Genomic DNA, 26,618 nt, shown 5'->3' with positions numbered 1-26,618 from the left:
TTCTTTCTCCTCTATTATTATTATTATTATTATTATTTTGTTTGTGGGTTGTCATGCATGGGCGCGAATCAAGCTTGTTGACAATTGCTTATGGGGTTTCTAAATATGTCATTTCCCAACTGGCTCGGATAAGCAGGATCTTTTAGCTGTGGGACCATATTCTCAGCTGTTTCCACGGATCGGGGCTGCCATCAGTTGTCACCCCCTACTGATTGTTATTTTAATGCCCCTACGGTCCAGGAGAGAAAGCGGGAGAGGCGCCTCTCTAGAACCCAGCTTGTCTCCAGGTACGCATGTATATTGAAAATTTATGACTTAAAAGCTTCCTTGAAAGCCTTTTGATCAAGTCAAGTTCTCTTTGGGCTGAACGCTCAATTGCTTATGGTTCAAAACCGAGTCTTGCTGAATCTTTGTTCGATTTTAGGTTGAAAACTGAAAAGTCCCTGGTGGGCTTGACTCAGACTTATGGGTCTGCTCATTTATTAAATTCCATATATTATATGCATTTGCTGCAAATTTCTACTAATCCCATATTTATTATGTAGCTGACCGCCTCCTCCGGTGTGTAAAGAAGAAAACTAGGGGTATTCGACAAAGAATTGTTATCCTTAGGAGTACATTTCTTGATATTCTGAATAGGTGTAGCATATCATATAATATGACTATGTTTGTGAAAGTGGATTAACTATTAAACTCACATCACAGGCAAGACGTGGAATCTATTATGTAAATTCCAAGTAAAGATCAAGTCTTCCCTAAAACACTAGTCCTAAATCTAGTCTTCTCTCCCATGTTTTTTCCATTTAGCGTGAGTGAAATACTCTGATTTTTCCCAGCCATTCTTATGCCTTGTTTGGCCTTAGAATGAACATCTGGTGTGAGTGATTGCCTCTAGTATATTAGTATATGCACAGGCACTGTACCATATTAAAATGCACAGTTCCATCAACTCTATTCCTTCTTTCTGTCCAATAATTTATACCATACCCCCTTGAATGCTATACGTATTATGTATAATTCTATCTCACATGATGTACTACTACTATTTACTATTTATAGTAGCTGTCCTTGTATATCATATTTCTAATCAACCTTTACATGATCTTTTGGGTAGGAAGGGAAAAATAGGACAAAAAAAATGTTATTTACGTGTCAACTTGGTGACGATTCGGTCATTTTCTAGTCTAAAATAACATGCTCCACATTGGAACCGTGGGATGCTAATCAATTATCACTTGCGTCATCAACACTATGTTTGGTTTAGAAATTTATACACCTTCGAATTATTTAATATTTATATAGAGAAAAAATAGTATATAAAAATAAATAAATCAAATAATCAAGATTAGAAAATGAAATAAAATAATACACCAATTTCACGCATATAATTAAGATTATATCATTCAACATATTCCCTTTAATACTACATGCATACGTTTGGATACGAAGGTTGCGTATCGATTAATTAACTCAGTATTTAATTAGTATGTTTATAAATTAATTAAGCCCCTCCGTAATAAAACTAATATTACATAGAATTTCTTTTGCTTATAGGTGCATGGTACTAAATTCAAGGAGAAGTCTAGTTTTGGCTATGATCATTTATCATTATTTTTTCAATTTTATTATTATCATTTATCATTATTTCTTAAATTGACTAAAAAATAAAAAATAAAAAATAAAAATGGGTATTTTTAAATGGGAGCAGTTGTGGGTGAAGATTCCTTGAAGCTTGACTCCTTCATATGGGAGGGTTGAATTAATGGTCATACCAGGAGCGTGCATGATGGCCATGGTCCATGTCATGATAGCATGCGTCCATGCATGCATGTGATATGATGATGATGAACGGCTCGATTTGAAAAAGGAGAAGAAGAAGAAAAGGACAGACATGCTCATTCTCAAAGGAGTGGTAGATCCGTGTTAATAGGTTCACGTATTCTCATGCATAATAAATAATAATTCTTTTTTTAAAAAAAAAATAATAATAATGATAACAAAGAAGAAAAACAAAAGTAGTGTTTGGGGTGGGGGGTTGACTTTACAGGTTGGGTTGTGTGGGGGTAAATCTTTCAGACCAAGCTTTATTTTAATGGTCTCACAGACAAAACCCAGCCCACCATTGCTCTCAAATACTTTTCCGCACGCCTCTTTGCCCTTTCTAGACACCCCTCCTCTTCGGTCTTCACAATGGTGAAGATGATGTCATTTTCATCCATAAATTAAATTTACATTAATTCACTGTATTTAAAAGACTATCAATTAAAATTTTCCGTCACATTTGTCACACTTTCTTTCCCAACCATTATACCATATACTATAATTTTAAAAAAAAAATCTTAATTTTCATCTAAAATCATATCATATTTTGTGTTCCGAGGTACAAATTAGTGGTGAATTTTCTCAAGACCCTCGTGATGGGTGTGCATATGCTAGCTTCAAAGTGACACCAAAAGGGAGACAACCTTTAGTAGTTACCCATCATGTAGAAGAAGAAACTCATATGTTGTAGCCCATAAATACAATACACGAGCGTAGAATATATAGAGTTTCTCCTTTAGGTCAGCTCAAAAGTTCGTCACAATTATGAGGAAGCCTAACTTCGCATGATTCATCTATACCACACTTGCCTTTTCATCCTCCGACAACAAAGGTTTTTCATTGCTTTGGAACAAACATGTTGCAAATATTAATGCTTTCACAAGTGAAAATTATGGGTGGAAGTTTGTAAACTTAGTTAATATGGGAGTCAGAGATGAAATTCGATGTTTAAGTTGTTATGTAATTGACCTTCACATGTGTAGAAAGTCGGGAAATAAATATGGTGAGATTAAAACAACTTACCTTTTGATAATTTTCTTTTTTTTTTTTCAAAAATAGTTTTTAAGCTAATAGTACCGACTCTAAGTTAATTTGAACTAAAACTTAAATATATAAAAAGTTAAAATACATGAAATATATCTACTAATTAATATAGTAATAGGCTTTTGGGCTAATTATTAGCATATTATATTATTAATTTAACCTAAAAGTTTAAATTATTAGATGATAAACCAATAATTTATATCAAATTGACTTGAGATAAAATTTGAACATACAAACGGTAAAACGATAGAATTAATGTTCGTTAAATTCTATATCCATACCATCCCCTCATGGATTAGTAATGAAAATTTTAAGAAATGACTTATTTAATGTTTCTTAACAAATGACTTATTTGATCATTTGTTAAGAAATATAGTTAATTAAAAGCTTTATTTGAATCTAAGGTCCAAAAGAAACTATAAAAAAAAATATTAATTTCTTATTTAATTAAGATGAGTGGACAACAAGAAAAGGAAAACTTGTGGTGAAATTATAGAAAGGGAAATTACAATGTACCATATATTTTGTGAGATTGATGGGCAATTGATAAGATGTTTAAAGGTTGACACAATTTGCTATTCTTGCAGCTTATGGGTGGACCAAAGTCCTTTTGATTATTAGAGATGGTCAAATGGAAAATAGAAAACTTTATACCCTTCTAGATGATTAATATTAAAATCATGATGACTTGGTCTAGGATTATAAAATAATTGAAAATGAAATTTATTTTATTTTTATTTTTGTTTAAAAAATACGTCATTTTAACTATTGAAAAGGTTTATTTCTCATTCATTAGAACAATTTTTTTTTTTAAATCTAAAAATGCAAAAAGTAATTAGGATTCATTTGTTCTTACTTTTATAAATTTTTTAATATTTTTCTTTTTCATTATTCACTTTTCTCCGAAAAGATTGTAAACTAAATGATAGGAAAAATGAAAAAAAGTAGCAATATTCTTAAATAACAAAGAAAATGACAAATTGTCTCCTAAAAGAAATAAGAAAAATATTAAGAGAGTGTTTGATAAATCAGTTTAATGATTTAAAATGACATAATAAATTAATTTATATCAATTTCAAATGTTTTTAAAATATAATTTGAGATTTAAGTAAGAATAAATTAACTATTTTGATTTAATATTTAAAGTCATTTTTAATTTTAAGTTTTGATATTAAATTATTTTAATAAAAAAAAATTAAGATTGATATAAATTAAGTCATTAAATTATTAAGTAATTTTAAATCATTATGTTGATTTATCAAATACCCTCTAAATTTTTTTCAAACTTTTCCCACATTTCTCTTTAAAAAAAAATTGGAAAGAAATTTTTTTATTACTTTTCTTCATTTTATAAATTAATTTTTTTCTCTCATTTTTCAAACATAACTCCTCCTTGGGCCATGATAAATACTCTGATAGCAGAGATATACGAAAGGAAATAAAAAATATGTATATATAATTTAAATATTTAGAACTTAAATATTTTTATGCTTTTTTTAGCTAAAAAATTATTTTTATATATATTTTTTATTTATTATTTATTTTTCATTGTTCCTCTATTTTCCTCCTCAAGGTCGAGCTTCCCCTATCGATGAGATGGTGACCTTTATAGAGTGATAAGGGCCGTTTGGGAAGGCGAAGAATGGATTCAAAATTAGCGTGCATTGCTCGAGTAGTTTCCGAGTAATTTCTGAAATCATATTGCATCGAGAATGGGATGGAATCATTCATTTCATAATCATTTCAAATTAAGCTGCAGGTTATTTCCCCCCTCAACAAACTCCAAGAACGCCATATCTACAGCTGACACCTTTGTCTTAACTTTTCCAAACAGCCCCTTACCATATTAAACCCTGATTCCACTGACGTATGATGATCAAATCGATTGATCTCTTCAACTTAAATAAATTCTGACTCCAAAAAGAGACAAATCCGTGATTCTTGAGGCGGCTTTTTCATGGGTTTGGACTCCAAAATCACCCACTAACAATACCTCCCTTGGATGCATAGCATACATATATGCATGTGTTTTTGGATTATGGGTCGTAGAAAGGGTCATATGTAATTAGTCTCCTAGATAATAATTTTTATAATTTTTTTACTTAATTATATTTTGGGTTAATTTCATTTACCATGAAAGTTTCGACTAAATATATTTAATCTCTCGATCGAAATAAGTGCAATGTATGATAAAATTTAAAATTTATAAAAACTCGATGTATTTAACTAAAACCTGAGGGGGAGATGAATAAAATTAACTCTTATATTTTTTATATTTTAATTATATTACTTTTTATTCGTATGTGACGTTGTCTATTCACTTGAGTATCTTTTTTCATGTTACAAAATATTTAGATATTCGTTACAGTATCGAAAACTACTGTCATAAACTAAAACCCTAATCCTAATCTTAGTAAAGATCTGGCTTTTATTAATCATACATGCATGTTGTATTCCTTGCTATGACTTATTTGTTAGGATGACAAGCCAATCTTCTTATAAAGATAAAATATGGGACTGGTCAAGCATAGAATTTAATGGCCTTAAATGAAGTTTAGTGGTAGAATATCCATGCACTCCTTAAGTAAATTACATGTAGTATGAACTTAAGATCTTAGAGCAAAGAATGATTATCAAAAAGGATTTATATATATCCATTTATTATTATTATTCTCTCTTACACTATTACATGAACATACATACATGCATGCATGCATGCATACACATGATGCATGCAAGTCACACAAGTATAAAAAAAGAGGTAGACAAATGGAGAGAGAGAGAAGTCTTTCTCCACATGTCAAGGGCTAGGGTTTCAGTTCCCAAATGCTGTTGAACCTTGTCCTGCAACTGCTCTCGTCGTCTTCTTCTTCTTCTTTGGCCTGAGGTAAGAAGGATGAAGATATATCAGTTTTCAGAAAACTAGAAGCTAGACCCTAATCCCTAATTGTATATTTTTCTTGGCCACTCACAGAATTGTTCGTGAAAAGATGAAAGAAATGAAGGGAGCTGGCGACAGTAGTACTGAAGGCTCCAAGACCACAAGTTTTTCTAACCAGGAGGGAGAAGAGGGAGAGGAAGAGGAGGTGGACGAGTATAAAAAGACGAAGAATGGCGGGAGCTCGAGCAATAGCACAGTCGAGGAGAGTGAACGGAAGGCGGGTTCTGGATCTGTGAGGCGATATGTTCGGTCCAAGATGCCTAGGCTGCGGTGGACGCCTGATCTCCATCTTTGCTTTCTCCATGCTGTTGAAAGACTGGGAGGACAAGACAGTGAGTTCTTTGAATTCTGGCCCTTTTTTGAAGCTATCAAATGACCCACTTGTGGGAATTGAAGGTGTAGTTCTCTAATTATAATGTGAATTAATTCTATTATGGTTGCAGGAGCTACACCCAAGTTGGTTCTTCAATTGATGGACATCAAAGGCCTTAGCATATCCCATGTCAAGAGCCATCTGCAGGTAAAATTTGGTGTACAAAACTTTCTTAGTTTTCCTGTTTAAAAAGGTTCAATTAATGTTCTAAATTCGAGTTTTTCGGTTTTTGGTTGTGGTTTGTTAGATGTACAGGAGCAAAAAGATTGACGACCCCAATCAAGGTAATCATATATATTAGTCGTGATGATCATCATCGGAAAAATTTAGGGTTTATTAATTGATGATGGCTGTCCGAGGCCTATGTTTAATTCATAGATCTTTGGCTTCTGTAACAGTTATGATGGAGCAAGGGCTTTTCATTGAAGGTGGAGACCATCATATTTACAAGCTTAGCCATCTCCCCATGCTCCAAAGCTTTAACCGAAGGCCTGATACTTCCGGTTTTAGGTATGAAAAATATTAGTACCATAAACCCACCCTTGATTTTGATGCTGAGTTGGACTTTTATCAGATGAATTCAACCCCATGACTTGCTGTTTCCTTCAATCAAGATATGACAGTGCTTCGGCTTCTTGGAGAGCTAGTATGGCAAACCAGACTTATAGCCCTTACAGGGGTGGAGATGCATCTGATAGATCCAAAAATGGCGGCTACAGTTCGGTTTCTGAGAGGATTTTCAGAAGCAACAAAGGCAGTTCAGTACTCAACTATGAGTTCCATGTGGGTAATTCTTCATTCAATGGACAAGCTACTTGGAATAATGCCCATCACACCAGAGAAGAATTCCAATTGTACTCTCAAAGTCATGGATCCTGGAGAAGCCAAATCAGACCAAGCTCAATCCAATCCAATTATCTCCAACCCCAAGTGCTTGAAAGCAGAAAACAACAAGTGAATCGTTTGAACAACCCTCCCCCACCTCAAGAAAATCAAAAGACCATGCTGAAAAGAAAAAGTTCAGACTCAAACTTCGACCTAGATTTGAATCTCTCTCTGAAACCAGCACCAAAAAGCCATGACCATCATTTGGAGAAAATGGACAGTACTGAAATCGATAGCAGTTTATCTCTTTCTTTATTTTCACCTCCACCCTCAAAGCTTAGCAGGGTGAAGGAAGGAGATGGTAGTAGGAAGCATGCAGAAGGGGCAAGTACTCTAGATCTGACTCTATGAATAGAGACAAACGTATTCTAAGTGAGATCTTGAGGTACTTGTTCCCAAAAAAAGCTATGCAATATTAGTTCATTGTCATGTCATGTAGCAGCAGGGACAGAAGGTAATAGCCACTGTGTTTCTTCTTCTTCTTCTTTTGTTGTTTCTCTATGGATAATTTGTATGGAAGAGATATAGATATAGTAAAGCTTCAATTGGTGAATATCTAGAAATACTACAAATATAAGTATATGCACATTGGGTACTGGGCATTGTTTTGAGAGAGAGAGAAAAAAAATGGTTTTATTAAGTTATTTCTGAAACCATGTCACTGCAAACGACAAGGGTTTTCACTTAATCATTCTGGAGATTCTAAAGGGACAAAAGTTATATCGAAATTCTCATCAGCTTTATCTATTTGACTATGATAACCCCATTCAGATGATCAGCTTTTAAAAATCTTGATCCTGGTTCAAAGACATGGAGAAAGAAGAAAAGGATCACTGAAAGATCAAATCTCCTGTCTGTTTAGGGTTTAAGACAAGTTATGGGCAGAAACATTAGTGAATGCATTATTTTTAGTATCCATCCCTTTCAAAATTTTCTGAAGTTTCATGAATAATAGAAATGATCTGTGATTTTTCATGGTTCTTGAATTTCATTAGATGACATAATGGCATGAGGGTTCTATCAGCAGAATTGTAAAAATGAATCAAATTTTCTAAAGTGTTTTTCCTCACCATTGTTTTCTATGTATAATATAAACCCTAATTAGAGTAAGGTAGTTGAGTAAGATGATGTGTTTTTTTTTTCCTTTTTGTTTGACTTAATTTTAAATAAAACTTAAAACTAAACTATGCCTAAGAGTGTGTGTGTTAAACATTAAATTGTTTGTTGTTTTAATATTTTATTTCTTTTAATTATTAAAAAGTAAAGAAAAATAAATATGTTACTTTTAACATTTAGAAAAAATCAAATAATTTGAATTTTTTTATTTAATAAAAAATTTTAAGAAATAAATAATAAGTCAACACAAAATAAAACAATAAATAATCTAAAATCTAAAAACTTGATTTTACTAAAAACTTGATTTTAGTAAAAAATTAAAAAAAAAAAAAAAACAAATTCTACCTAATACATTATATCTTGGATTTGTTTCTTCTTTCACTTTATATTTGGCTTAATTTTCTTGATGAAAAATGTTTTCAGTAATGTTTTGAGAGAAAACCACATTACCTGGTTTGTTTTTTCCACATTCTAAGTGGCATGAAGATGCATATGTGGAGTTCAATCTTCCGAGATTAGTAAGTGTCAAGTATATATTGATTCTGTTTGATAAAACTTAATAATTAATTTTTATTGATTTAAACTGATTTTAAGTCAAATTATATTAAATAAATTGTTGTCTTAAAATTTATTACTTAATTTTTATTTTTAAATAATTATGTTATTAATAGTAAAATCAATTTAATTTTGTTTTTCTAAATTATTGAATTGAAGTATATACCTTTATTAATATCATGAGAAATAACAAAAGAAAATAGCCATGGAAACTTTCGAAAAACATATGCAAAAGGTACTAATCTAGGATTTAGAAAAAAGTTAATTATTTTAACTTATTATTTAAAATTATTTTTAGTTTTAAGTTGCAATACTATTAACTTATTTTTCCAAACATATTTCCCGTCATCAAGTCATTAAATCATATTAACTGGTGATTATATATATATATATATATATATATATATATAGAGAGAGAGAGAGAGAGAGAGAGAGAGAGAGTTGAATGTTCATAATCTAAGAAGAAGAAAGAAGATCAAAATATATAAGCAATTAATCTATGATTTCTATGGTGCCAAATCTACTGATAATTAATTAGTCATCAAGCTATAATTCTTATTCAATATTTCATCTGGGCATTTGTGAGAATTGAGTAAGCTGCTGTGTAGGGTGAGAAAATACATTCAGTCAGTCCTGAATAAATATCTATATATATATATAAATCTGAGCCCAGAAGCCCCCAATCCCACAGCATCCTTCAAGGTGTTTGTTTGAAGCCTACACAAAATATCAAACACAAAGCAAAAGGCTCCTACTAATTCACAAAGTAATAGACTTGAGCATTGGAACTCATTAGTAGTGATGAGATTTTTAGCTATCTAGCCATCTTTGCTGCATAACTTTAATTCTATGTATAGTTCACATGCTTGCATAGAAATTTTGGATTTTAATTGCTAGATCTGCAATAGCAACAAGTAAAACAATCACAATGTGTTTCAATTCCCATAAATTTGTATGTGTCATGAGCTCCAAATTGATTCTCAACTCGATCAGCATGGACTGTCTTGAGCAGGTTAACTATCAGCCTGATCAATAAACCCTAGTTGACAATTAGAATATATCATATATGTGATGGAAGAGAATCCAATGTCTCTTGAAGTTGGGCTATGAGTCTTAGAATCTGATTGGATTGGCAGTGCTTTAAAAAAACACATATGATGTAGCAAAAGTTCTTAAAGAAAGGAATTAGGGAATTGGTAAAGTTTTAAAAACGTAAACACATTATTAGGGTATATTGGATAATTGTTTTTAAGAACAGTTTTTTGTTTTCTAAAACAAAAACAAAAAAACCGTGTTTGACAATCATAAAATTATTTTCTATTTTTTATAATATTTTTAATTTTTAATTTTAATTTTTTTACAAATACATGTAAAATGATTAAAAATAAAATATAAGATATTAAAATTATTTTTTTAAATATATTTAAAAGTATTAAAAACAGATTTTCATAGTACAAAACTTTAAATAACAAATTTCAAAAACTATTTTCGAAAATACTTATCAACTCCCGTTCATTGAACAAAAGTACAGATGATAAGTTGGGGAATAAAATCTATGAGAAGCTTTCCATTAGAGGATTCCTTCCACTTGTAGGGAAAAGCTAGAAAATGGCTTCTATGGTTTTTCAACTTTTTAAGGGCAAATGTGTCTTTTCGATGTTTCCATGAGGTTTTTTGTTTTTAATGAAAAATTTAATCTAATAACCCACAACTTACAAATTTTGTATATAGATGAGTTATCTATTTGGAAATTTTAGTTATAAGGAGAAAATTAGGGTTTATTTGAAGAATATTTTTAAAATTAGCTTTTTTTTAATTATTATTATTAAATTAAGTTGGTAGAACCAAGCCGTGCTCATTTGTGTTCTTTAGGCTAATATAAAAATCAATTGGACTAAATTTAACTTATTTTTGTCTTGTTTTAAACCACATAGAACAAGATAGTTTTATAATCGAGTTCCTATATAATTAAAAAATTGTTTTATAAGTGTTTTCAAAATTTGATTTTAAATAATTGTTCTTCAAAATTGATTTGAAAACTACTTTTAAAAATATTACCAAACACCTATTGGTAGTAAAAAAAACAAAAGAAAAAGGAATTATGTTTTTTTTTTAAAGAAATTTTTTTATGAAAAGATATTACAAAGCAAAATACTTTATAAATTGGATTGAAAACTGAATCGTAATCATTTTTCAATATTATAAGTGTTTTCTTAAAAAATATTATAAATGATTTTTTAGATTTTTAAAAGTGTTTTCTAAACTATTTTAATTATTTTTTTAAAACAATTATTTTTTAATTAATATGTCAAGAATTAATACAAAGCACTCTAAGGAAAAAGTTATCACCCCAAAAAACTAGACTAAATAGGCCAGGCTGAAGCCCAAGCCCAAAGCCCAACCTCTCATTCCACGTTAAAAAAATGGTTAGGAAGTCGAGGAGTAACAAAAACGGTTATTTCAAAGCGACTGACTCAAAACCCAGAACAGTCGAACAACCAATCCAAATAGAGAGCAGGGGATGAGGCTTCGATTCTGGAACACACCACCACAGGACCAAACCAACTCATCACATCAAGACACATAACATTTCAAACGCATCCCACATCGGAATATGCTCCCGCATCTGCATTTATCCCTTTTTATACTTCCCTCTTTCATTTTTTCCCACTTCAACATCTCCCCTCACCTCCCATCTCTCTCTCTCTCTCTTGATTGAGAAATGGCGCGCACAACTGAAACTTCTATTTTCAGATACCACGGCCACCAGCGTCTCTTTTCTTTCAATCCTACCTCTTCTGTTTCTCTCTCTTTCAGTAGGCCTCTCTTCTCACTCTCACTCTCGTCGGTTTCGTCTTCGTCGGCGGCTTTGTGTTGTCGGCCGCCACGTGTGTCGACGGCACCGGTGGAGTATGAGTCGCAGGAGGGAGAGTTTGATTTCGAGGGGGAGATTGCGAGGCTTCAGAGTCTGCGATCGGCGATTGGGAATGCGAAGAGCGTGGAGGAGAAGCTTGCGGTGGTGGACGGGGATTCGAGGGTGAAGCGGTTCTTCTGTTCGGGGAAGAGCGGAGTTTCTAGGGTTTTGGGGAGTGTGAGTTGTGATTCGTATGAGTTGTTTTTGGTCAAGTGTTTGGTTGCAGCGGGGCAAGAGCATGTGCTGAGTTCGGGTTTGGGGTTGCTGGAGGGGGAGTTTGAGTCGGAGAGGAGCGCGTTGAGGAGTGTGTTTTATGGCTTGGTGGAGATGATTGAGAAATGGGAAGTGAGTGGTGCTGAGGGCTTGGGGAAGAAGAATGGTGTGGCTGATGAAGAGATTGGAGCATTGAAAAAGCTGCTGAAGACTTTAAGAGAGATTGAACAGTTCTATGACTGCATTGGAGGAATCATTGGGTGAGCTGTTATTTTTAAATTTAAATTAATTTTTTAATTGAATTGTTGTTTTGAGTCTTGGAATAGTCGTTGCACTCTTCAAAAGTAATTCACTAACTATAGAAGCATAATAAGAAAATTGAATTGGTCTTTTGTTGACAATTTGGTGGTTCTATATACTCTGTCTTCAGTCTTGATGAATGTGTAGCATCGCCAATGGAATGGAAAATGAACTGCATAAAAATTTTGAACTCCATTGCTAGGAATGGGCAGAATTGTCATGGAAAGGAATCATAGTGATGGAATTTGGATGAACTAAAATTTAACACACAAGACCTGTTTTACTGTCCTATCTTGCCTAGGTTTGCTGGTGGACCATCTGTCCTATTGTAATTTTTTGCCAATGCTGATTGGAGAATGACCTGGATTATCTAAACTGCTCTTGACAGGAAAGAACGACGGGGATTATATGTAATTGGAAACTCAAAACTTAGGGGCCTGAGCACATTACAAATGCTTGCATAGCATTTTAGTTGCCTTTTAAAAATGGTGAAAATTGTGCTATTGTAATCATTGTCCAGTAATTTATTACACTATATCATTCTATTATTATCACTTCTATTCCATCTATTGTTTAGGTCCTTACATTGTTCTGAAAGTAAGAATTCACTGTATGGTAGGGGATTCATTATAGTTCTTGTCTTAGAGCATCTGGTTTGACATGAGAACAAGGACTGAAGCGTGGCGCCAATAGTAGCCTAAGCATCATTAAAATTTAAAGAACTATCTGGTTTGTTGTGCAAACTTGTTTTGTTTTCATTGAATTTGTTGGAAGACTCTGAAACTATTTCAATTATTAGAGGTCTAGCTTTTCGAATTTCTGATAGCATATGAAGATGAAAATGTAATAAATGTTCATAGTAGCTCAAAGAAAATGTTGGTTGCAGATATCAGATTGTGGTATTAGAGCTTCTTACCCAATCATTATCCAAGAAACATATAAATTGGATCCAACACATAAATGAAGCAATGCAATGCCAGCTTCTAGAGCTACATTCTCCCTGTGGACTTGATCTTTCTAAAAATACAGCTTATGCATCTCAAGCAGCTCTCTGGGGAGTTGAGGTAGTGTCTGAAGTATATTGTTAATTTCAAATTTAAGGATGTGAGAGTGATTATTCTGAATTATGTTATTTCATGTTTTCCAGGGTTTGCCTGAACTGGGTGAAATTTATCCTTTGGGAGGCTCTGCAGACAGGCTTGGTTTGGTCGATCCTGACACAGGTGAATGTCTTCCTGCTGCAATGCTTCCTTATTGTGGACGGACCTTATTGGAAGGTCTTATAAGAGATCTTCAGGTATAGGATCTCTGTTTGTCAAGCTTGAATATTTGTTTATGCCTTTGATGCTTGACAAGAAGAACGAGTTAGTACTGGAACTATTAGTTAAATCATGAAATTATGCATATGCATTTCAAATGATATTTATCTAATTTTTTGCAACTGCAAGGCTAGGGAGTTCCTTTACTTCAAGATCTATGGAAAACAATGCATCACTCCTGTTGCAATTATGACAAGTGCAGCAAAGAACAACCACGAACATATCACTTCTCTTTGTGAAAGACATCAATGGTTCGGAAGAGGTCAATCAAGTTTCCAACTTTTTGAACAGGTTTTATATGAAACCATAAGAATGAAACTTTTGCTCCTTTGTGACAAATGAATTTTTTATATTTCATTTATTTATTTTCTTGGGATTATATGAATATAGCTGTGAATTCATTGATTTAATTTGTTAATTTCCAGCCTCTTGTTCCAGCTGTTAGTGCAGAAGATGGTGAATGGCTTGTAACCAAACCATTCACACCTGTATGCAAGCCTGGTGGTCATGGTGTAATATGGAAACTTGCTTATGACAAAGGCATCTTCCAGTGGTTTTACGATCATGGAAGAAAGGGAGCAACCGTTCGACAAGTCAGGTTAGCATTTACTAACATATGACTTAAGTACTTTAACCTTCTTTCATTGTGAGATTTGATTGAATATGCATGCCAAATTTTTGGGTATTACATTGACATCAGTTACCTTGCAGTAATGTTGTGGCTGCTACAGACTTAACCCTCTTGGCTTTAGCAGGGATTGGATTACGCCACAGGAAGGTAGGTTTCACTGAGAAATTTAATTATACTTTCTCTTTCTGGAATTAACTAAATAAAAGCTAGATATATGTGTAGCCTACCCCCCTAAGAAAAGAAGCATAAAATAAAATCTTGATTCATGTGTACGTGTGTGAATTACTGCTGTTCTTATATTTTTTCTTGTGCAATCAATTTTTCTTTTCAAAGCTACCTACATTATAATATTCTTTTTACATATGAATTTAAGGTTGGTTCAGCTAAGTGTTGGACATTTCATTGTTGTGTCTGAAATGGATACATGTGCTTGTACATAGTAAGTAGAGTGGAAGCTCATAAGAGAATTTCAAATAGTTAAAAAGAGACATCTTTAATTTTTTTACACCGGAATGTAGTCCTTTCAAAAGATGCAAATTCTTGAAAAGGATGGAATATGTAAATTGGCAATTTAGAGAATGTCCTCTTTGTTCTGATTAGGAGTTCATTGCTTACTTGCAGAAGGGCATCACTGACTATTTGAATGGTTGATATTGACCTATACTTTTTCTTTTTCTTCATCTTGTTCTCATCACTAATTATACCTGAAACAGAAAATGGGGTTTGCATCCTGTAAGCGGAACTCGGGAGCAACAGAGGGGATCAATGTTCTAATTGAGAAGAATCTTGATGGGAAATGGGAATATGGGTTGTCATGCATTGAGTACACCGAGTTTGATAAATTTGGAATCACAGATGGACTACTTTCTTCTAATAGGTATTTTAATTATTTGTTGGTCAGTTTTAGGTCCATGTTATAATTTGATGTGGTTTGACATCTTTCATTCTCAAAATTTACAACTTGATGCATATGCTCACTCTCACAGTTTGTCATACTGACGTTCTAACTTATGCAGTTTGTTTATGTATTTATTTTTTAAATTTACATATGTTCTATTAGACGATTGGCAACAACTATGGAGTTGTTGAATGTCACTCTGTGAATTCCAGCACTGTAACCTGCCTGAGAAATGCTTGTTATGGGTTACTAATCTTAAAATCTGCTATATTGCATGGTACAGTCACAGGCACCGGTTAATATTGAATTGGAAAATTTGAAATATTAGGGATCGTGGTATGGCAGAATATTTAATAATGTGAGATTACCACAAAGATCATAAAACTATCTAGATGAAGCAGTATTTTGTTTCATGAACTTCATTTTATATGCATGCCTAAAGGCCTAGTGTGCTTAAAGATCTCATTATATGAGCTAGTGAACTGCATAGGTATTGTGCATGCACTGCATCTTGATCTCTAGATAGGGGAAGACCTGTAGTATTACCATCTGATACATAACACGTCTGCTTCACTGAGTTTTGAAACAAACACAACATAAGCTAGTCTTTCAAGTTCTGGAATGTGCATAAAGTTGGAGGTTTTAATGCTCATATTTTTTACTTGGAATTATTGGTATCCTGGTGCCAGAATTTGTATTTGTGGAGTGGCACCGTGGCTGGTGTAAGAACAAGCCTTTAGCAGTTTACATTGACTTCTTTTGGGTGCTAAGCTGATGAGGGGCCAAGTTCTGTGGTGATGTAAATAGCTTGCTGGAGAAGCAATTTGAGTTTGTAATACTTTTTGCCTATAAGCTCACATTAGGAGGAGAGGAGTACACATAGAGAACTCTTGTAGGAAACCAATATAATTTTTAAAAGTGCATGTACTTGTTGAGAGCTTTTCACTGCATCTGAAATTGAGATGCATTTTTATTTGATTGTGGTTTGTGAAATTGAGATCTCTCTCTCTCTCTCTCTCTAGTTTTTCTTCTTGGATCATGGATGCTTATGTCGTATATCTTTTCTCTAAAATGTTAAGCCTATCCTGGCTATAATGTCTCCCTTCTATAAACTAATTTATTCACTCAATTCTTCCATCATGTTCTTTTTCTTTTTAAACATACTTTTGGCTTATGATTTAGGAAATACTCCCGCATCAACCTTGTTCATTGTGTTTAAGTTTGCAGGCCGGGTTTCCAGCCAATACAAATATTCTCTATGTGGATTTACCTTCTGCAGAGCTGGTTGGATCAAGTAATGATGAAAAGAGTTTACCAGGAATGGTGCTAAATATAAAAAAGCCGATTGTATATGAAGACTATTTTGGATTCCAACATAGGTGTGTACTTCCTTTTAGAACTTTTGATTACGTAGTATTTTTACTTCTTTTTTTTTTTTATGTATATTTAACTATCTTTTCATTCCTAATCATCATTGCTTAAATCTGCATGAGGTGCATCTTGCCAGATATCTTAAGTTCAATAAATGACAGAAAAAAACCTCAGTTTGCACATATGTTAAATAGGTGTTATATATTCTGCAAAAGATGCACATTCTTGCAATTTACACCTATGTCAAGACTCAAGAGTTGGACAACTTTTAAAATAGATGAACTGAACATCTGGGGCAGGTGTCTAAGCTTTCTCAGTTTACTTCAATGTCTGCATGGTGAATATCCTCCTGTGATAATCTGTGCATGATATCTTATCTATCTCTATGACTTTAATGAGAACCTGCCTAGATCCAAGACGGAGTAAGACACTGATGGGCAGTTCAATGATACAGTAAGATTGTGATATAAAGTTAATCATTGGTGGTGTCTCCAGATTCATGAATTCTGACATTGACCTCTTATGCACAAACAGATAGAAACCAAACCGGTGACGTTTGTTAACCATTTATATCTTTCCTACTATTCTCTTTTCTGGAAGCTTATTTTGTTGTCAATCATAAAATATACATATTCATATGTTGCTGTATTTGTTTGGAAAGAGGCAGGGCAGGGGTTGGCGCCTGGTGGTCTTGTGACAATTATTTGTAATTTAAATGAAGTGATCAAATATCTATCTCTAATTTGGCCTAATTACCAGATTCTGAATGTAAGTCTAAATTTAATCAAAAGTTTGAAATTGACTTAATATGTATAACTAGCCACCACCTATTTCAATTCTAATTACTGCCAGCAAGTTGCTTGTACCTTCCTTTGGTATCTGTAGTTCCATTTGTGATATAATCTTACTTTATTCTGATAGTTCACAGAAGATTTCAAAATTGGAACCCAAGATCTGATAGATAGTGGTGCTTAGGTTTGAATTTAGAGTTGCAAGATTCTGTGGAGAGGAGAGAGAGTAATAAGAGTATATACAACACTGGATAGATCTTAAAGTGTCCAAAATCTTGAAAAGACAAGTAAAAATTAATACTATAGTTGGAACATACATTCTTTTAGTGATGTTAAAATTTTCTATCTGTAGGTCAGGTGGCAATAAATGAAGCCCATATGATTATGCAAAATGAATAAAACAATGGAAAAAATATGCACAAATTTATAAATTGGTGCCCCCTCCTTTTGTGCTGCCCCCAAAGCATTATGTGGGGGGCGAGGGAATCAAGTACAAACACAAAGCTTATAGAAATTTACATATAGATAAGATCTGATGTAATTTTTTTTATCATTGAAGCGACAAAAGGCATATAGTCAATCAAAAGAATACTAATTGAAATAATTTTTTTATTCTCACAATATAAAGGAAATTAACAAAAAATCATCTGGAGAACTTGTTAAACAAACAATAGAAGAAAGGAAGACACAAGTGATTTATAAATTAAAACAGTATATAGTATTGCTTACTGAATTTGAAGGATTAAATGCTCAATTCTACTTTTTCAGTTATGATTTCATTGAGATTCCACTGACCAATGTTCAAGGGGAGCTGGATTAAAATGTCTTGTACAAAGATTGGAAATCATAAGAGTTTAAAATCTAGGTCAGGTTTTGATGATCTTGAGGCCAAATCAATAAGTTTCTATAATTTAAAGGTGAATGTTTGCTGCTTTTTGTAAACAAGTTGTTGGCATAGTTATTTTTTTTATTCAGTTGGTCTTCTCTGCCTCAATTGTTTGTATTGATTGTCTATTAGCAAGGATAAACTTGTTAGTTTATAATGTTTCAGTAAATGATATATAAGAAAGTGAATAGTTACAGCTTGTAACAAGATCTCTCTGAAATCTTTTCTTTATTTTTCAATAATCATACTGCTATATCAGGATACCTAATCATGATGCAATGTTCTAAGTATTTTTTACTTGTGCTAGTGTTTCTGGTGGTAGGCTGGAATGCACAATGCAAAATATTGCAGATAATTTTTTCAATACATATGCATCTCGGTGTTATAAAGGTGTAGAAGGTATGGCATTGTTTATATTTCTGTGTAAAGTTTGTCACTTATTGCTTCCCTCATCTGTGTGTGTGTTTGTGCTCATGGAAAACTATGTTGGCTACTGTATTAGCAGATGTGCTGGATACTTTTATTGTATATAATGAACGAAGAAGGGTTACCTCGTCCGCTAAGAAGAAAAGAAAACATGCAGACAAGTCTCTTCACCAGGTTAGTCTTTCTCTGATTATTTGTGCTATGGGTCTCAGGAATTTCAAACGCTAATTCTGCCTGACATATTGGTTGTGCTCTACCATTTAAAATATTCAAATTTGAATTCTTTTGCAGACTCCAGATGGTTCACTATTAGATATCATGCGGAATGCTTATGATCTTCTTTCTCAATGTGATATAAAAATGCCTGAGGTATTTCATCATAAATCTCCCCCAGGATTGATATCAAAATTTCTCCCTTTTGGAAGTGGATATGACTGCTGATTATATCTTGCTTTCAACTTTGTTTGTGTAATATTTATTTACTTAGTTTATGTTTGCAAAGCCTCATTTTTGTTGGCTTTTCTGTTGAAGCAATGTTCTGGTGTTCTGTTGCATCATAATCTGCAGATTGAAGGTAATGACAGATATGCTGACTCTGGACCACCGTTTCTTGTCCTTCTTCATCCTGCTTTGGGCCCTCTTTGGGAGGTCAGCAGACAAAAGGTAAGCTCACAGTTTTCTGTTTTTAGTTAATGATTCAATAAGTGAAGGATGCAACGGTCAAGCAACAAATTGAAACTATTTTTCCATGTCTGAATTGCCCCAGTTTTATGGAGGTTCCATTTCCATGGGTTCTGAGTTACAACTCGAGATTGCAGAGTTCTTGTGGAGGAATGTTCAGGTAACAATATCAAGTAGATAATAAACTAAGACATGCAAAATTACGCTCTTTACTGATCTGGTTCCTCTATTTCAGCTGGATGGAAGCATGATTGTCATTGCTGAAAATGTTATGGGCTCAACTAGGATTGATGAAAATGGTGAGCCCATGCTACAGTATGGGCACAGGTAATATGCTGTTCCCGTAATTTCAAAAATAATTTTCTGAACAATGGAAATTAAATTTGATTTATCACGAATGAGTTCAACTGTGTAGGTGTGGAAGATGTAAGTTGCAAAACGTCAAAGTACAGAACAAAGGAATTAACTGGAATTCTGGTGACAATATATATTGGAAGCATGATGTGCAACGGTTTGAGGCATTAAAGATCATACTCCATGGAAATGCTGAATTTGAAGCAACTGATGTTATCCTACAGGTTAGATTGACATGAGAACAGTATAGATATGCATGATATATATATATATATATATATATTATAATAATAATAATAATGGAAGATAACTGCAACTCATGGAGTGTAATGAATTATAACATGCTAGGGATTAGGACACATGGCAATATTTCCTACATTTAATATTTCTATAGGTCAGTAAATGGTGTAGTTGGTCCAATCAGTTGCATATTTTTATACAGCCCAAAAGCAGTTGATTTAGAAATGCCTATATAAAACAGCACATTGCAAATTTACAATATTCAATGGGGACCTAATAATTTTGCACAATGAAATATGGTCGATGAAGGGTAACTGTTGCCTGATGTGCACCTTTTTCCCTGATTTTTCATCAGCTGTTTATGCGTATATCTTATGATATAAAATAGTAAAAGCTCCTTTTGTTGCTTTTTTCCTGATGCAGAGAAATCATGTATTTGAAGTTCCAAATGGCTACAAGATGAAGATTTCATCAAAAAATCCAGGTTTCTTAAGTAAATTTAACTTAATATCTGGAGCATGATTGATCATTTAACTGTTGACTCAAGTCTTGAAATGTGCAAGTGTAAATGATATGGGCATGCAGTTTGCTTTTGCCTGTGACAACTCATTCTATGGAGCATGTGAACACCAGCACATGATTGTGTAAATGATAATATTTTTCCCTCTTTATCTGGCTTTTTAGTCATGTAGTGTAGAAGCCAGTATTCTTGACCTTACATTGATGCCACTCATCAGTTGTAAGCTCTATAAAACCCAAGGCATATACTTATAATGAAACCTGGTTGCAGTTGCTACTTGAACAGGTTCCTTCATCTGCTGTTCTCTTGGAGTTTGGAAGTGCCATATTAGCTTTTCCATCCACTACCATCATAGTGTTTAAGTTATTTCTTAATATTTTGACTTGCTATTGGAAAGGATTTTTGCAATTTTTGGTGGGCTATTTTTTAAAATCTTACTTTTTCTGTTTCGAAAATAATCATTTATTAATTTTTTTTTCACTAGGGTGAACTGCAAGAATCCTTATTTACCAGTGTGGTTTTCATAGTGCCACATTTGGTGATTCTTGTGGTGTTTAGTTGCAATATCTTTGAACGCCATCTCCATCATCACACTTTCATTGCCTTTCATTTTCTTATTGTGAGTCTATACATCCTTTATGCAGAAGTTGTTTGTGAAAACTTTTAATCAGTTTACTTATTCATGGTATTTGTGGACACTCAGGTTTGGCAGTTGACTTAAATCCTATTGAAGAGAAAATGATGGATAGCGGCAGTTGGTTCTGGAATTATAAGATAAGTGGCACACATATTCATCTGGAATTAGTAGAGTTCTGAGATTCTAATTAGATCTGTAACCCCACAATATGTGAACTATGGTTCACAGATGTAAGTGGAGTTTGGTGGCTGACTTCTTCATATTTGTCATTTGTCCTATTGTGATTGGTTGAACATGAGTTAAACCTCTTCCACAGCTGGATCTCTTTTGTTGTAATATTGTTGCTTAGAGCCTTGTAAGACCTGGATGGTCCCGGCTTCAGCTTATGTAAAATAAACTCAATATAAATGTAAAAACAATGTTAAGAGTTCAATTAATAGAAGTTGATTTTTTTAAACTTGCCTCGAAGATATCACATTATTGAGATGCATTATCTTGAAGTTATTTCCTTTTATTTGCAATCACCACAAATATCCATGGAGTTATTTCAGGTATGTAAGATTTCTTTGTTGTGATTTTTCTCTGTATTGTATCATATCATTTAGTAATATGGTTAGATTTAAAATTTTCAGTTTCAGGGTTGAATACCTGCAAGACAGAGATTGCATACTCACCGGAATTAATTCTAGCAACCAGGCAAATCTTCTGAGATCTTGTTCTATTCTCCAATACAGATTGCAAATGTATTCTTTGAGTTTTGAACATGCCAGTGCTATGACCTTGAATTCTGTTCTTGTTTGTAACTTCCTGGTTGTCTTGTTAACACAGTCGCTCCTTTTCATTCTCTATTGTTTCCTGGATGATATTCATTCTTCATGTTCTGAAAAATATATATGAGCAGGCTAATCATAGTTGATGACAAGAAGTTGCTACCTGCATATCAACTGGATTTCAACCTGAGTTTTGATGTGCAAGAGACCACTGGTTTCAACGATGAAGAGCTCAAAAAACCTGTGAGAAAGAACTGGTGGATCCAAATAAACATTTTTTTTTTTTATAGCTTTAGTTCCATCCCCATGAAAAAAGTATTGCTGAAGACAGATAAGAAATCCCATCAGGTAAGGAACAATTCATGAAGCTCCAATTACAGTAATAAATGAACACCATTTCCGTTTATATCATTTCTAAAAATTTACATTTTTCCTTTTCTAAACCCTTGTATTCTTTGTTATCCAACAGTGCTGTGAGACTGAGAGCAGCATCTATTGAGTAATCTAAGCAGGGCATCGGCCTTTCTTCGAGCTTTCAAAGACCCATCTGCAACCAAGCTTTGAAGAGAAGGAATACTTCGTGGATTTAGCAAGAGTCTTCTTGCAACTTCTTCTCCTCCATCTTTGCACAGACCCAGAAGAAGAGTTATAGAATTCTCCTTCCCTTTGGGCGATCCAAATCTCAAGAGATCAATAAGAAGTGGAACTAGGATCCTACTCTTCCTTATTTCCTCCAGCCCATCGGGACACCCCAAAAGCAGAGCAAGCACTGCCAAGGCGTCATCTGTAATTCCCGCTTTGTCATCCATCAACAGCTCAATAAGCAAAGGAACTGCCCCAGCAACCACAGCGCTTCCTTTGTTGGCACTATAAACCACAAGATTAAAAAGTGCTGTTGCAGCATCCCTTTTCCCAGCTGAAGTACCTTCTCTTAGGAGTGCCACCAATGCAGGCATGGCTCTAGGATGGGCGCCAATGGTCACCTTGCAGTCATCTATCATTGACAAGCTGAAGATTGCTGCAGCTGCATTTTCTCTTGCCTCCATGGTTTTCCCTGATTGCAAAACATCTACTATGTTGTCAATTGCTCCAGCTGCCATTATTAAAATCTTATTGTTATCGAAGATGGAAAGGTTGAGTAAGGCAGTCACAGCATTCTCCTGAATTCTTGGGTCATGGGAACTTAGTAATGTCACCAGAAATGGAATAGCTCCTGCCTCAGCAATTATCCTACGATTATCCATTCCGGTTTTGGCTAATAAGCGGAGCTCATATGCTGCCTGTCTCTGAATTTCAGGTGACCCTGTTGCTAATTTACCCACTAAAAATTCTGCAGTCATTTTGACAGCATCCATAGCAGTTTTTGTGGCAGATATGTGATCAACAGCTTTCTCACATGACTTCCTCATGCTATTGCTTCTGCCCAAGTCTGAGGAAGATGATGATGTAGATTCAATTAATTGGATGTTGTTTTCACGGCACCATTGATGAACTAGACTCTTCAGTGCATAGTTTGGAATGAGGGCCATATGAATTAGCTTCATCCCACTCTTGGGGCAGGTATTATGTCCTGTATTGATCCACTGGGCAATTGAATTTCGATCATAAGTGTGCCCTGAAGCAACAATCACAGGATCTCTCATCAAGTCAAGTGAAATGGGGCAGCGGAATTCATCAGGAATGTTGAGAATTGCTGATTGGGAGGATGAGGAATGATCATTGTTCATCCTGAAAGATGCAGAGCGCTTCTTGAATGCTTCATCAGTTTTCTCATTATGTTCTTCACTAAAAATCATGGACTTGGAGTACAAGACCAGAGAGATGAGGTTGTTGATATTGGAAACCACAATCAGTCCCCCTGTGCCTGCCTGCTTCTGTGCTTCTGCTTCTAGCTTTGAAATCTCTTCATCATAATCTAATGGACTTCTCAAGCCAATGCTGCTCAAGATCTCTTTCACTTCTCTGAAATCAACCAAGGCCTTGTTCTTGGCATTCTTCTCATTGTTGGTGGCCATTACTTGGAGAAGCTCTTCTCTTCTTTGCAGCTCCCGAGGGTCAACAAACAAATCCACTCTTTTCGCTTGCTTGTGAAGAAGCTCCACTTGCTCCCTAATGTCTGCAGTTATATTGAGCAAGCTCAGAGGTAAAATGTCAAGTGCCCTCCCCATCTCCTTCACTACCACATGGAATTGACTCGAGATAAGTTCTGTCTGCACAAGGCTCCACAGAGAGCTAGCATCCTTGCACCCTTGTATGAAACTCTTAACTCTCCGAATCACAGAAAAGAGCTCAGTGAGACACAAGATTGATGATGGGGGAAGTGGGGTATTCATTTCATGGATCTCTTCAAAGAGAGAGGAAAGAAGTTTGATCCTTCTTATCATGGTTGAGATATTTCTAACCTGTATAACAGGAAGCCTTTCCATTGATGCAACTTCATTAGATATGTGTATCAATGATTCTAGCAATGACCCTGTTGGAAGAAAGCCCGAAGAGACCATGAGAGTAGGAAGAGCAACATCCATTGATTCTCGCTATGCAAGTATGTTCCAGCTCCCATTGTTATTTTCTCTTCAATTGTGAAAGCAAATAAAATAATTTCATGGAGTCTTGACTGTTTCTGTTTGTATTATTCATGTAGGAGACGATGAAACTGCCTAACTCTTGGGGTGCTGCCATTTGGAGGACTCTGCAGCCTTCTTTGGTTAGTTATTCTCCGCCAGTTTTTTAATTCAAGATACAAAAGTATTGAATGTGCCGTGTCAAAGCCGCATTCGGCGACAGCTACTTCCTTGCAAATATCCTTGTCCAAAACTTTTTTGTCTCATTAGGGTGTCTCTTAGATCAGGTGTTTAGGGCTGAAATTTGTGAATTATTTGAAGCACTGCAACTTGACATAGACCATAGGCCCACATGCACGTTGTTTTGAAATCATGGAAAAAATAAATCTAATCTAAATATCAAATATAAGAGACCCCAAACTTCCCTGATCTGGAAAAGAGTAAAACCAATCACACTATCAATAACAAGACAGAAGGAAGAAATACAAAAACTTGAAGAAAACCAAAGGTACTACGTAGGGCCTTGACGTTGAGTATATAGGAATGCAAGACCCTTCATAACATATATCATTACAAGATTTTTGGAAAGGAAAGGAACAAGTACCACCTTCGAAATCATTTGATCATCTTGTTTTATGTTTCTTTCCTATTTCTAAGTACTTTTCTTCAACTTGTAAGCTATGATTTGAACATAAGAGCGGCTACTGCTAGATCCTGTCTTGAAATATCTTCCACCATTCTATTTATACCATGTTCATTAATCCGAAATGGACTTGATGCTCCAATTCAGACTAGTAGAGATTGATGATTCCTCTGTTGTTTAGCAGATATCGGTTTTCTCTGGATCAAACTGTCCTATCCTCAATCCGGGTCTCAAATTATTAATCAAGTGGCTCTGAGTAGTTGAATGCATCAGCCTCCATCCTCCTCAGCCACTGCCTCCCAAATATCTTTATCTTAAAGAGTGGAACCACCCCCACATTTGACTCTGCCATCACCAGAAGTTGAATTTTCTGCTTGGATTATCTGCACCCAGGCGACATTTTTTTAATCAATCCCAAATTTCTTTCCTTTTTCTAACCCTGAATGATTATAATAGAGTTCATTACAGATCAAAAACAAGATACAAGTCAATATGATGCTGGTGAGAGACTGAGTCAGGACAACATGTATTTTCATCATTTGTGGTATGAAATTAGGGCTATGGTGAGCCCACTCTGGTGGGCTCATTATGGATGCGGGTACTTGGGCACCGGCCCACTCATTTAGTGGGCCTAGGACTGTGATTATGCTGGCCCATATAGTCCAGAGATTTCAGAACAATACACGTGAGAGCAGAGGCATTAGCTTTGGATCCACAGGGGAAGATTTTTCCCTTACTTGAAGAAAGGATCTTATAAAGATTGTCGTGTCTAGAGAGTGGTAGGTGGCCTTGATCATGGCCTAACAGTGTTTCTTCACATGCTTTTGCTTCTACTCTCCATTTGAGTACTGTGCAAAAGTTCCATGCTACTCATACCACACTCAATCTCAACACTCTGGACATTCTAAAAATGGATCTTTGATTGTTGGAGGAAGAAAAGAATAAATAAATGAATTCTATTGTTTTGTTTGGATCTTGGGAAAATATGTTTTGTCATGGAAAATATGAAGAAAAATAAAATATAATAAGAAATCTTTATACAAAATAGGAATAAACGATGAGGCCCTTTGAGTGTGGTTCCATGCTATTGACTTTCTCCATATTTAAGTGAGATAGATCCACCCATAGCATCTGGGATAAATGTCTCGTTTTCAGAAAGATAAACACCGGATTTTTTTTTTCACTCGTCTCATTTTCACTATTCAATAGCACGCTTTTTATTATTTATTTGTTTTTTGAGATATTCCAATACCATATTACATCACAAAATGGATGAAATATTACCCAAAAATACAATGACCAAAATGCACAAAGTGGAGGGAGAGATGACATGAGCAACCTTTTTATAGCCTCATCACTCATGCCATGAAAATCCCCACACGAAAAAACTCCCCAAAGTCCCTACGAATTGTCAACCTCATTTCATTTCTCATCATCAATTCTGTAAATTCAAAGCCCATAATTCAGGCCCATTTCTTCAAAACCGTCTCTTCATTCTCTCTCTCCCTGTCTCACCCCATACTCCACACATAGTGGCCCTCCCTCTATTTCCCAAGTCAAATATACCGAAACGTGCCTCATAGCTTTTCCTCTCTAAGTGCTCCACAGTTTTACAACACAAGAAGAAGAACCCTAAGCTAAAAAAAAAATGAAAAATGAAAAATGAAAAAAAAAAAAAAAAAAAAAAAGAGAGAGAGAGAGAGAGAGAGAGAGAGAGCAAAATATCAA

The 26,618-nt window shown here is 34.4% G+C and overlaps 3 protein-coding genes across 6 annotated transcripts; 2 read left to right on the top strand and 1 right to left on the bottom strand.

The window, feature by feature from the left end:
• Nucleotides 1-5,651: 5,651 nt before the first annotated feature.
• Nucleotides 5,652-7,617, top strand: LOC100263821 (uncharacterized). The gene is made up of 6 exons (XM_002273013.5): nucleotides 5,652-5,752; nucleotides 5,840-6,138; nucleotides 6,250-6,326; nucleotides 6,427-6,463; nucleotides 6,578-6,689; nucleotides 6,794-7,617. The coding sequence occupies exons 2-6, from the start codon at nucleotides 5,856-5,858 to the stop codon at nucleotides 7,413-7,415; spliced, it is 1,131 nt and encodes a 376-aa protein (XP_002273049.2). The 5' UTR covers nucleotides 5,652-5,752; nucleotides 5,840-5,855; the 3' UTR covers nucleotides 7,416-7,617.
• A 3,581-nt stretch (nucleotides 7,618-11,198) lies between these two features.
• LOC100241552 (UTP--glucose-1-phosphate uridylyltransferase 3, chloroplastic) lies at nucleotides 11,199-21,373 on the top strand. 4 transcript variants are annotated; one of them, XM_010659943.3, is made up of 17 exons: nucleotides 11,199-12,122; nucleotides 13,049-13,226; nucleotides 13,310-13,459; nucleotides 13,611-13,772; nucleotides 13,907-14,079; nucleotides 14,193-14,259; nucleotides 14,826-14,989; nucleotides 16,231-16,389; nucleotides 18,366-18,457; nucleotides 18,561-18,658; nucleotides 18,776-18,853; nucleotides 19,016-19,147; nucleotides 19,251-19,325; nucleotides 19,401-19,492; nucleotides 19,581-19,743; nucleotides 20,183-20,243; nucleotides 20,983-21,373. In XM_010659943.3, exons 1-17 carry the CDS (start codon nucleotides 11,458-11,460, stop codon nucleotides 21,093-21,095), a joined length of 2,622 nt encoding a protein of 873 aa, XP_010658245.1. In that variant the 5' UTR covers nucleotides 11,199-11,457; the 3' UTR covers nucleotides 21,096-21,373. The 4 variants fall into 4 exon arrangements, with proteins under 4 accessions (XP_010658245.1, XP_010658246.1, XP_010658247.1 ...); XM_010659944.3 differs by having other exon boundaries at nucleotides 11,200-12,122; nucleotides 18,564-18,658; XM_010659945.3 differs by having other exon boundaries at nucleotides 11,200-12,122; nucleotides 19,052-19,147.
• A 662-nt stretch (nucleotides 21,374-22,035) lies between these two features.
• Nucleotides 22,036-24,385, bottom strand: LOC100246680 (U-box domain-containing protein 1). Its single transcript, XM_002272960.4, has one exon. It carries the CDS (start codon nucleotides 24,209-24,211, stop codon nucleotides 22,145-22,147), a length of 2,067 nt encoding a protein of 688 aa, XP_002272996.1. The 5' UTR covers nucleotides 24,212-24,385; the 3' UTR covers nucleotides 22,036-22,144.
• Nucleotides 24,386-26,618: the final 2,233 nt, after the last annotated feature.

This window comes from Vitis vinifera, chromosome 13, assembly GCF_030704535.1.
Source record: "Vitis vinifera cultivar Pinot Noir 40024 chromosome 13, ASM3070453v1".
In the NCBI taxonomy this organism is placed as follows: Eukaryota; Viridiplantae; Streptophyta; class Magnoliopsida; order Vitales; family Vitaceae; genus Vitis; species Vitis vinifera.
The sequence above is the reverse complement of the archived record's forward strand: the minus strand, read 5'-3'. Positions and strand labels throughout refer to the sequence as shown.

What these genes read in the sequence shown, in the direction of transcription:
- LOC100263821 (XM_002273013.5), top strand. Translation starts at nt 5,856, where the DNA reads ATGAAAGAAATGAAGGGAGCTGGCGACAGTAGTACTGAAGGCTCCAAG. An exon ending in AAGACTGGGAGGACAAGACA is followed by an intron (nt 6,139 to 6,249) that starts GTGAGTTCTTTG and finishes TTATGGTTGCAG; the next exon opens with GAGCTACACCCAAGTTGGTT. An exon ending in ATGTCAAGAGCCATCTGCAG is followed by an intron (nt 6,327 to 6,426) that starts GTAAAATTTGGT and finishes GTGGTTTGTTAG; the next exon opens with ATGTACAGGAGCAAAAAGAT.
- LOC100241552 (XM_010659943.3), top strand. Translation starts at nt 11,458, where the DNA reads ATGGCGCGCACAACTGAAACTTCTATTTTCAGATACCACGGCCACCAG. An exon ending in CAGCTCTCTGGGGAGTTGAG is followed by an intron (nt 13,227 to 13,309) that starts GTAGTGTCTGAA and finishes CATGTTTTCCAG; the next exon opens with GGTTTGCCTGAACTGGGTGA. An exon ending in ATGCTACAGTATGGGCACAG is followed by an intron (nt 19,493 to 19,580) that starts GTAATATGCTGT and finishes TCAACTGTGTAG; the next exon opens with GTGTGGAAGATGTAAGTTGC.
- LOC100246680 (XM_002272960.4), bottom strand. Translation starts at nt 24,211, where the DNA reads ATGGATGTTGCTCTTCCTACTCTCATGGTCTCTTCGGGCTTTCTTCCA.